The 12,068-nt window shown below is 36.1% G+C and overlaps 1 protein-coding gene across 1 annotated transcript; it reads left to right on the top strand.

The window, feature by feature from the left end:
- Window positions 1-1,102: 1,102 nt before the first annotated feature.
- LOC140452810 (uncharacterized) lies at window positions 1,103-2,257 on the top strand. The gene has a single exon (XM_072547142.1). The coding sequence runs from the start codon at window positions 1,103-1,105 to the stop codon at window positions 2,255-2,257; it is 1,155 nt and encodes a 384-aa protein (XP_072403243.1).
- The last annotated feature ends 9,811 nt before the right edge of the window (window positions 2,258-12,068 follow it).

Here is a 12,068-nt window from a genome sequence, read left to right on the forward strand (position 1 = left end):
TTTCTCAATGCAAGGGAAAAAACAGATGTGTTACATGTGGTGTAAATGATGATTCTCCCTCGTTTGTAGGATGCAGTAGGTTTTGTATGTTCTGTAAAACACCAGATCATGACTCTAGACATCCTGAATGTAAAGAAAGAAAAAGACAAAAGAGTATTAAGGAACTTATGTCTTTTGCCAACTTATCCTATTATGAAGCTAACCAAAACATTCCAAGGGAAACATCTAGCCCAAAGTTGAACATTAAGGATTTTCCTAATCTTGTAAACAATCTATCCTCTGCAAATAGCATTTCTGTTCAAGAGAGGAGATCAGTTGCTACATCCCTGTCTTCAAATTCTGTTTCCTACAGTCAGATTACAAAATCCACTCCATCAAAAAGGAAAAGACCAATAAATGCAGGCTTTGATCAAAGTTCTCATTCTAAAGTATTGAACAATCCTAATGGGAGATCCCCCAAAGAATCCCCTAGTCACTTTATAAATAACTCTCAGACCCAAAGAGATTCAAATCAGGTTATATTAATGCTCAATCAAAATCACAGGGATTTGGTTATGACATTTACTGGTGAATTGATTAATAAAAATTATAGTTCTCCTAAGGATCACGTTGGATTAAATGTAGAGATTGGTAATCATAAAAACAAAAGTGTATCACATAATGCTATAAGTACTAGTCAGGAGCGAGGAGGGATGGAGGTATCTGGGTCTGAGGACTCAGAATACTGATTCCCCTCTCGTCTTGACCTGGTACACACATGTTTTTAACATTATATATGATCAATCATCACGCCCCACTAAATATTATACAATAGAATATAAGATCTTATAATACCAATGTTGATAACTTAAAAGTTCTTATTAATGACTATAACCCTGATATTGTCCTCATTAGTGAGTCTTGGCTATCTAACCAACACATAATTAGATGCAGAGGGTATCACATTATCAGAAAGGATCGAGGTGATGGATATGGGGGCTTAATTACCCTTATCAAATACAATATAGATTTTCGGGATATTCATATTAACAATCCTGGTTTTAATTCAGATGTTCAATTTCAACTCATCTTTTTACCCAAGCATAATTTAAATATATTAAATATGTATTGTTCTTTGGACAATCTCATTTCCAAAACATGCTGGTCTTCTTTGGTCAACTCGATCAACAAACTTCTACTCATCATGGGTGATCTAAATTGTAATCATAGAGCATGGGGAAGCTCAAGAGATAGTGTTAATGGCAGAAATATTTTGCAAACTGCAGAAGATCTTAAGTTAATTTTTCTTAATGATGGTTCTCCAACAAGATTGGTTCGTCCTGGTGGCAGCAAATCAGTAGTTGACTTATCATTGGCTTCGATAGATGTGGCACCTAAAATTAGTGGATGGACCACCATTTCAGATACAGGATCTAGTGATCATTTTCCCATTCTATGCTATGTCGGTATCCCAACACAGGACTTTAATCAGGTTTCTAAAATGAGAAATTTCAAAAAGGCTGATTGGCTTTCTTTCCATGAAAAACTAGCCTGTATTTTTTCATCATTTCCAATTGAGGACTATGAAAATTTTATCGAATATATATCATCAGTGGCAGACACATCAATTCCTTGGACCTCCTCTCATAATAACAAATATCACATTGCATGGTGGGATGATTCATGTGCTCATATAATACAAAAGAGAGTTTTAGCTATTAATACATTTAAAAATTCTCCTAGTGTTGAAAACTATATAGAGGCTAAAAAATTCATAGCGAAAGCTAGAAAATTTCTAAAATTAAAGCGAAAAATAAGCTTCAGATCCTTTTGTAGCAAACTAAATAGAAATACTCCCCTTAAAGATATTTGGAATAAAATTAACAAGGTTTCTGGTAGTAGATTGTCTCTTTTATCTCAATTGCCACCTGAGGAGATAGCTCAAGAAATTTTAACATTTCTCTCACCTATTTCTGGAGACTTTGAATTACTTTTCAGTCCTCTGCAGTATTCTGAGAATCCCATATCATTTGATAAATATCACAATACTTTTCTATCTAAAACTGATTCTGCTACGGGTCCTGATCAGGTTTCATACTCTATGTTAAGAAATTTACCGCACTCTGGATCATTACTCTTAATTCAATTCTTTAATGAATGTATCGGAAAGGGACAGGTTCCTCTCTCGTGGAAACAAACGGTCATATTACCCATTGTTAAGCATGGAAAGGATAAAACTGACCCACTTAATTATAGGCCAATAGCTCTATCATCCTAGTTAGTAAAATGCTGGAAACATGAATTAAAAACAGAATTGAGTGGTTCTTAGAACACAATCATATTTTAAATCCATTGCAACTTGGTTTTAGAAGGGGTAGAGGTTGCATGGAATGCATTTCATTACTAAATTCTAAAATACTACAAGGATTTTCATTGAATCAATTTACCATAGGACTTTTCCTAGATATTTCAGCAGCTTATGATAGTGTCAACATCTCTCTGTTATACTCTAAACTAATTAAATATAACATTCCTATTCAACTAGAAAATGTCATTTATTCTATATTAAATGATTGTAGTATTTATGTAAAGGACAAAACTGGTCAAATTCATGGTCCAAGAAAAACTAATCAGGGCTTACCTCAGGGCTCCCCTCTAAGTCCAATGTTATTTAATCTGTATTCCCTATCTTTATACAAGATTATTCCCAGCGGTTGTAATCTGATACAGTATGCGGATGATTTGGTTATTTTGGTTAGTGGGGCTGATCTACTTTAATTAATTAATTCTTTGAACTTGTTAATGGATAGGATGGATCTCTGGTTATTAGAACACAACTTTAATTTATCTTACAATAGGTCCTCAGCAATTATATTTCAAATAGGGAATCGTAAAATTAATCCTCCAAACGTAAGAATTAGAGGTCATGCAATTAAATGGGTGGATACTGTGAAATATTAAGGGGTAGTTATTCAAAAAAACCTGAAGTGGAAATCATATGTGGATTTAATAGAATTAAAAGTTAGTTGTAGCTTGAATGTAATGAGAGCTCTATGTGGAACATATTGGGGTAGTGATCCTAAAACTCTCCAGATGGTTCATAATGGTTTGATACAAAGTCATTTAAATTATGGATGTCAAATATTATCAGATTTTCCTAAGTCGCTAATCAACAGGTAAGATAAATTACAATATAAGAGTATTCGTATCATAACAGGATGTATGAGATCTACCCCTATTCATGCATTGTTAAGTGAAAGTGGTCAAATTCCTCTAAAGTACAGATGGGAATGGCTTAATTCTAAATTCCTCCTAAAAAATCTTATGCTAATTAATAATCCAATAATTTCTGCCTTGAATCAATTACAAATATCAATGCAATCAAATCATAATTACTGGAATAAAAAAAGTATTCCCGTCTTAGTTTCCATCATGAATAAATTCCAGCATACCCCAAATTTATTTTCTAGTGACTTATTTCCGTGCCACAATTTTGAATTAGAATATTAATTAACTTCTATCCCTATTAGGAATGTGCAATCTAATAAAGGTGATGAGCGTGCAATATTTTAATTTCAAAGAATATCACTTGACAATCCACTTCACACTATAATCTTTACAGATGGGTCAGTTGATAGTAAGGGCTCAGCAGGATTTGGTGTTTTTTGTCCTGACTTTGAATGCTCATACTCTAGTAAACTCCCCACACAGACTCAAGTTTGCACTGCAGAGATTATTGCAATTAATCATGCGATTCAATTTGTCTTGGAGAAGGATATCAAGAGGGCCTTAATCTTGTCTGATTCTAAGAGTGCTATCCAAAAGATAGAGAAAACATCTTACTCAATGGAAACTGAACATACCTCTATTATGACCAAAAGGGGCATTATAGAAGCCAATCAACAGAACATCAGTATTATTCTGGCTTGGATTCCAGGGCATTCGGATATTAAGGGCAATTGTGTTACAGACAAATTGGCAAATATGGGAAGATCACTAAAAATGCCAGCCAAAGTTAAATTACATTATTCAAACTACTTATTTTATATTAAAAAGCTAATTTGGACTCGATGGGAACAAGAATGGAATTCAAACAGATCAAAAGGGTCGTTTTATAGTAAAATAGTCAATAAATGGAGCAAATCACCATGGTTCAATCAATTTCCTTATAAAGACAGAAGGCATATCACCGCAGTAATTAAAATGAGAACAGGATATTGTTTCACTCCCGTTCATTTATTTCGCATAGGTATTCGGGACAACCCATACTGTCAATGTGGTCAAATTGGATCACTGAATCATGTTATCCTAGAGTGTCCAATAAACGTTTCTCCAAGTTTTGACCTCTACAAAGAATTAGTTAAAACAAAACTACAAACTCCTATAGAGATTTGCTCTCTCCTATCCAATCTTAATTCTCAAAGACTAAATTTGTTGATTACTTTTCTTAATCTAGCCAAAATCAATCTATAATATATTTCTATCTTATCTACTATAACATAACCTTACAAATTCCTCTCTATTTTTACACCTGGGTTCTCTATCATCCGTTGGTAGAAAAAAAAAATGAAGAACTTGGACAGTCCACAGTAAAGTAGCTATTGAATTAAGTAGATAGCTGCAGAAGAGTTTGCTGTGGAACTCTGAGGACCTCATCACTTATTTTATATATAAATAACTAAAAAGCACCTAATAGAAAAGAAAAGATTATGTAGAAAAAGTCTGGTTGCTACACCCAAGCGAGAAAAGTTTTATCCTGTGTTGAATTGTCTTTCCTATACTAACTGTCTGGCCCAAGAAGAAGAAGTTTCAACATAGTGTTCATTCAATATAAAATAATTTCAATTTAGTTTTATATGGGGATACTCGATTGTCTAGAGCAAGTTGAGAATATCCCCCCTGAATTAGCTGGGCAAATTATCTCCTGGGATATTACCTAATAAAGGAAGAAGAAGAAATACATAATTGTTTTTTTATTTATTTGGGTCATCCCAATCTTTTCTCTTCTCTAAACTCTAATATATATTTAGTGCCCTCTTTTATGGAGTACAAAGCTGGAGCCTTTCAGGAGATGCCACAAAACGATTAGAGACATTTGAAATGTGGTGCTATCGACGTATGTTAAGTGTCTCATATGTAAACCACACAAGTAACATAACTATTCTCTAAAAGATAAAAAAAGACAAAGAAATTGTTAACACCATAAAAAGAGAAAATTGGCTTACTTTGACCACACCATGTGTAATGATAAAGACCGACTTCTGTAGTTGATGCTACAAAGCAAAATTAAGGGTAGGAGAGGCCCTGGATGAAGACGTATCTTCTGGCTGGCCAATCTTAGAAAGTGGACTGGTATAATTTCAACTAATCTATTTCGAGCTAAGCTGGTGTGAATAAAATATGATGGGTCAATGTGGTCGCCAACATCTCTAGAAGATAGGCACATGTAGAAGAAGATCAATTTGGGAACGTACGTTTATCTGTTAATTATTTCTTGAGATCACTTTTCTGAACCTGTTCGTTCCGCATGTAGCATTTAAACTTAAAAAAAATTCGTTGCATTTTTTTCTTTAATTCAGAAAATTGTGTTGGGGACAGAAATCCTACTCCAATTTCAAATTGTTCTCTATAAGGTAAGCAGTCTAATCTCGTATGTCAAAGCCAATTGCTTTAGCATGCCTTGTAAAAAGCACTTTACATAACGTAAATGAAGGATTAGTTGTTATCGTATCTTTAATAGTTAACACTTGTGGACAACACATTCTGAGATTGTTTTCTTTTGGCATGTGAAAGCAAGACTATGTTTATATGGTGTTCATCTACAATTGTGAATTAATCACATATATATATATATATATATATATATATATATATATATATATATATATATATATATATATATATATATATATTTAGCATTGAATCTAACTTTTGGATAAGCGTTTCTATTGTGTTATAAAACTTTTAATATACATGTTTAAGTTTATCAGCAATCTATTAACTAACATTATATTGATATTATAGCATATTAACTAATAATATGATATGGTTTTATCTATTTCAGCTACTGTAGAATTAGCTAAATCTCTTTGTCAGACAATTCTCGGGAACGAATTGGAATATTGGGTTTATTTATGCACTACGGAAGAAAAGCTGTTGAATTTATCTCTTTGGCTAGGAATATATGAAAATGGATAGAGAAGGAACCAATTTAGAACTGTGTTCTATGGAGCTGCTATTCCATACATGTACATCTGATCATGTGTGGAATAGTATCTCCTTAGAAAATAGTTCACATATTGCAAAAAAATGAATAATTATAATTTGGTCACTTCTTTATAAATTGTGAGTATTATTTGTAAGCTATTGTAAACTTCCTATAGATATTTGTAATATTTTCGCTAACATATTTAATATCCGATCAAAAAGAGTAACTTTGAAGTAAATTTATGATTCTCTTTTTACCACTGTGAGCTACCATTTAATTAGCTACGTTCTTCTATAAATCAATTCTTAAAATCAGTTTTTATAATATGTTACTCCCTTTGCGGAAAATTGAAAGGAAGAAAGACGATTAGAGACATTTGAAATGTGGTGCTACTGACGTATGTTAAGGGTCTCATATATACACCACACAAGTAACATAACTATTCTCCAGAGGATAAGAAAAGATAAAGAAATTGTTAACGCCATAAAAAACAAAAAATTGGCTTATTTCGGCCACATCATGCGTAATGATAAATACTGACTTCTGTAGTTAATTCTACAAGGCAAAATTGAGGGTAGGAGAGGCCCTGGACGTAGAGGTATCTCCTGGCTCGACAATCTTAGGAAGTGAACTGGTCTAACGAGTTACAATACAATGACCGCTACCATCCAGTGAATTCTACCACGTGGATTCAACACGGGGCTACTGCTTGAACATTCTGGACTGAATTGCGACGTATTGGACAGCAAGATAGGCAATTATAAAATCATAAAATACCATGTAAAAATCAATATTTTTCAGTCTGATTTTTATTTATTGTATTGTTACTAAAATCTTTGTAAGTCGAAAATAAAAGTTTTAATTGTGAGTTTAGTTTTTAAAAAAGTGTTTTTCCCAAGAACGTTCATATTTGGCGCCGAGTTGGTATGGAAGTGGAAGAGTCTTTATACATCCTCGTCACTTTTAAGTCTTTGTCCACTGTTCCAAGAACCAGCCCCAGGGAAACCATTTTGCAGAGTTCATCCGAGGGAATTAGAAGTTAGAAACTTTTAGGAATAAAGGAATGCACATTGGCATCTTCTTTATCCTATAAGCGATTTTTATCATTACTTAGAATTAAGAAGATTAAATTTTGAAAGAATTGTTATTAGGTCAGACTCCTCTGAGTCCTTAGATTGAATCAGAGCTAGATTAGAAGATAAATTAAACAAGAATTTGAATAGATTAACAGACAGATTAAAATAATTCAAAAATATCTCTTCTAAGTCCTTAGATTAACTTTAGAGTCAGATTCAAAAACTTATTTAAAGACAAATTTGAATAGCTTAATGAAAATACTATATATTAATAAACATAGAGATTAATAGATAGAAAATAAGTAGATTAGGATTAATATATTTATATATTGACTATTGAAAATTTACTACACTGATTTGACTATTGACTAAGTATATATTATATTGAAAATTTTTTAAAATATGGCAGTTCCACAATTTGACGTAAAAAATTTATGCATTCTTCCAAATTTTGACGGAAATCCAAATGAATTACATGAATTTATACTTTTCTACAATACTTCTAAACCAATATTATGACAGACTTAATGCAGCTAATATATAAAACAAGTTTTTGCTTCATGTTTATATCAGTAAATTAACAGGTAGAACCGAGGAAGTGTCGCCAAGGTAACCAATTACGACAAAAATTGTTACTTTGGCCGGCCAACCACAGCGTTCGTTATTAAGTGCGCCGTCATTGGCTTCTCGGCGGAAGTGTGCTGAAAATTCTCAAACACGATGTGTATAAAAGAGCAGCACATCTTCCGAACGGGATCAGTTCAGCGTCAGCCGCTGAACAGTACGGACGTGCAGTAGAAGCGACACCTGAAGACCGCCTGCAGCGTTGAGTCGAAGTCGGACTTATCAGTCTGTGCCGTGAATGTAAGCACGGCAGAGCGGAGACTTGCGTTAGCCGCGGCCGAGGCCACTAGAGGCAAAAGCCTATGCCGAGACAAAGCTGAACCGGGGAGTAATTAAATTACAGAGCGTCAGCCAGACAGAAGCAATACTAGACATTGCTCAGAAAAAGAAGGTGAACACTTCTCGAATAGACTATCGAGAAGTGGACGAGAAACGTTAATATAAGCGAAAAATCCAGAAGATTATAGGTCTATGGTAAAAATCATAGAGGAGTATAGTCAAAAAACACCTATACAGTGGATTGCCTTCCCACTAGAGGAAGACATAAAGCCAAGAATGGTTTTAAGAGGACTACCTCCAAACACAGACGTTACAGAAATGTTCAATACTCTCAAAGAAGAGTATGATATCGAATGTGAATCAATAAAGAATATGATTTCCAGAAAGAGTGATAAAAGAAATCTACCAATGTTTGTGCTGACACTGGAGAAGGAGGACGTGGAAAAAGCCAGGCGCATTACTAATCTGATGCATATGAAGGTTCACATCGAAGACCTCAGAAAAGCAACTGGGCCCACGCAGTGTTTCAACTGCCAGGGGTACCACCACGCGCAGAGAGCGTGTTTTAAGACACCTCGATGCGTACGATGCGGAGAAAATCACTCCACAAGAAACTGCCAAATGCCCCGAGAACAAAAGGCAAAATGTGCCAACTGCCAGGGTCAAAACCCGGCAAACTTCAGAGGATGCCCCAGATGCCCAACCTGGGGAAGAAAACAACCACAGAGACAACAAGGCCGCAACAAACATCAAGCGGACCCAGTTAAGGAACTGGTCACTAGAATTGTCCACGAGGCGATTGCAGATATAAAGCTAGCACTGAACTAGTGCAAGCAAACAGGGGATACTTGAGGATAGGCTCCTGGAACCCAGGAGGCATAAGGACCAACCAGAATATACTGGACGAACTGGTCAATAGATATGAAATGGACGTCGTGGCAATACAGGAAACAAAGCTCACGAACAACATCAACATCAAGTTTCCAGGCTACGACATATACAGGAACGACAACACAGTAAGGTGGCACAGCAATATTAGTGAAAAAAGGCATAGGTCACATCAGAATTCTAACACCACAACTAAATACTATGCAAGCAACAACAATAAGAGTACAAATGAGGCAAGGAGAAGTCAGAATTACCTCCGCCTACGTAAGACCACAAGACCTACTGATTGAAGACGACTTAAATATGTTCCTAAACAACGAACCCTCAATCATAATAGGAGACCTAAACGCAAGACCCCCAAACTGGAACGACAGAGCTACGAACAGAAACGGAAGACTACTAAACACATACATAGAAAATAATGACGACGTTATGGCAATGGGCCCCACAGACCCAACGCATTACCCAGGAAACGGACTTCCTACACACATAGACATTGTAGTAGCAAGAAACCTAGGACTACAAACAGAAATACAAACATTAAACGAAGGCACAACGGACCACAACCCCATCCTATTAGAACTAGGAACGTGGGAAGAAGAAAGTACAATCAAAAGAGTTAAAAAGAAAACAAAGTGGACAAACTTTAAAAGACTCGTGAGCACTGGAATTAACATAGTTCCAGTGATAGACAACCCACGAGAAATAGAAGACAGAGTCCTAGAGTTGGAAAACATCATCCAACAAGCACTCAGAAACAGCACTACAGAAGAGGAAGTAGAAATGCACACGGGAAGATTTAAGGATATACCACAAGCAATAAAAGACTTAATAAGGGAAAAGAACAGAGCAAAGCAGACAGCGATAAGGACAAGGAACCAGGCAGACAAAAATAGAGCAAATAGGCTAAACAGAGAGGTCAAAACAACACCGTAGTGAAAGCTGGGAAAACCACATAAGAGACATGGAGGAGCAAGGACCAAATATGCAAAATATTTGGAGGCTCCAGAGAATACTGAGAAACGACATGAAGCAAATCCCTCCATTACATGGAGAAAACGGAATAGTCTACACCACAGAGGAAAAAGCAGAAGTAATGAGGAGTACTCTCGAAAGAGAGTGTACATTAAATTACCACCCAGATGAGGACATCGACTTGATAGAAGAAGTCGAAAGACAAAGAGGAAGACCCGAAAACCCGAACGAAATCATTCCTCCTACATCACCGGAGGAGATAAACGAGCTAATTAAAAATAGCTCGCCGAAAAAAGCACTTGGTCCTGATCAAATAACGAACAGGGCTCTAAAATACTTACCAGCGAGAGCCATAGTATATCTAACAAATATTATCAACGCGATGCTAAGATTCAAGAAATTCCCAAACAGATGGAAAGAGGCTCATGTCATAATGTTACCAAAGCCCGGAAAAAACAGCACATTCCCGCAAAACTACAGGCGAATAAGCTTACTACCTGCAATCAGCAAGATTGTAGAGAGAATAATACTCGTCAGACTCCAAGCTTGTGATGGGTAGCTCTTTCGGGGCGACAGACTCAGTAAAACACATGTTTGAAATAAAAATAAATCTATTAAGTATATATATACAATAAATAAAAACCAAAAAAAAAGGAATTCTACGTTGTATACTTATAAAACAAAAATAAAATGAATTCTACGTTTCCGTCTGGGTCCCGCGATGAATGAAATTCCCCGGCAAACGTCTATAAAAGAAAAGAAACTAATTAGTACTACTAATATACTCGCTTTCGCTTCAATTCAGAGAAAGCTCCGTATATGCTCGCAAACAAAATATTTAGCTGTGCAGACCCACGGCAATGTTCAATACACAATGCCGACGGGTTCCGCTTGGCTAAGGACAGAGTATGATCCTCAATACGGAAATCTCTGTCCCGGTTGGTTCTGTGCAGATCCACGGTAATGCTCAATACGCAATACCGATGGGTTCCGCTTGGTTAGGGACAGAGTATGATCCTCAATACGGAACTATCTCTGTCCAGAATGTCTCGCTGGTTCACTGCACCGGCGAGTCAGGGAGCCTAGAGCGCTAGCTACAAGACTTTCTAATTCCGCTATTCACACGCCTTAAATAGCCGTTTGAATTCCCCTACGCCGTCACGTTGTAGAAGTGGATGCGCAAATATTGACACTCCCACGGTTCGAACTGTTAAACGATGAGAGCATCGTTACAAGCTGAAACAGACAGATTAGATATAATACCCGAAGGCCAATTCGGTTTTAGATCAGAACACTCCAGTGAGCTACAAGTACTCAGATTAACAGAGTACATAGCAGCTGGATTTAATGACAAACAATTCACAGGAGCTGTCTTCCTAGATGTAAGCAAAGCTTTCGACAGAGTCTGGCATAAAGGACTTATCTACAAAATGAGACGATACGGCTACAGCGGAGCAATGACAAGACTAATCTCTTCGTACTTAAGCAATCGTAGTTTCAGAGTCCGGATAGGACAAGTCCTATCCGAACTCGGGAACCTGAAGGCTGGAGTGTCACCTCTACTGTATACGATATACACAGCAGACATACCTAGAACACCAGGTACACTACTAAGCCTCTATGCCGACGACACAGCGATAGCGGCCAAACACAGAAATGTAGACATAGCGGTAAACAACTTACAAACAGCGCTAGATGACATAGAAGAATGGAGTTTAAAATGGAAAATCGCTATAAACTCCGAAAAGACACAGGCTGTACTTTTCAAAAAGAGGCACCAACAACCAGAAGAACAGGTAACTGTGCAAGACAATCCTATCGAGTGGAAAAGTGAAGCAAAATACCTCGGAGTAATCATGGACAAAGGCTTAACATTTAGCAAACATGTAGAAGCTACAGTACAAAAAGCCAACATGGCAAGAGCATCAATAAGAGGCCTAGCAGGAAGAAAAAGCAAACTTAGATTGAAAACAAAAATAAGATTAATAAATTGTATAATTCTTCCTATACTAACATATGCATCTCTCGCATGGGGACAC

This window comes from Diabrotica undecimpunctata, chromosome 11, assembly GCF_040954645.1.
Source record: "Diabrotica undecimpunctata isolate CICGRU chromosome 11, icDiaUnde3, whole genome shotgun sequence".
NCBI lineage: Eukaryota > Metazoa > Arthropoda > Insecta > Coleoptera > Chrysomelidae > Diabrotica > Diabrotica undecimpunctata.

Bases quoted from the DNA above. Each gene is read 5' to 3' on its own strand.
- LOC140452810 (XM_072547142.1), top strand. From the start codon at position 1,103: ATGTATTGTTCTTTGGACAATCTCATTTCCAAAACATGCTGGTCTTCT.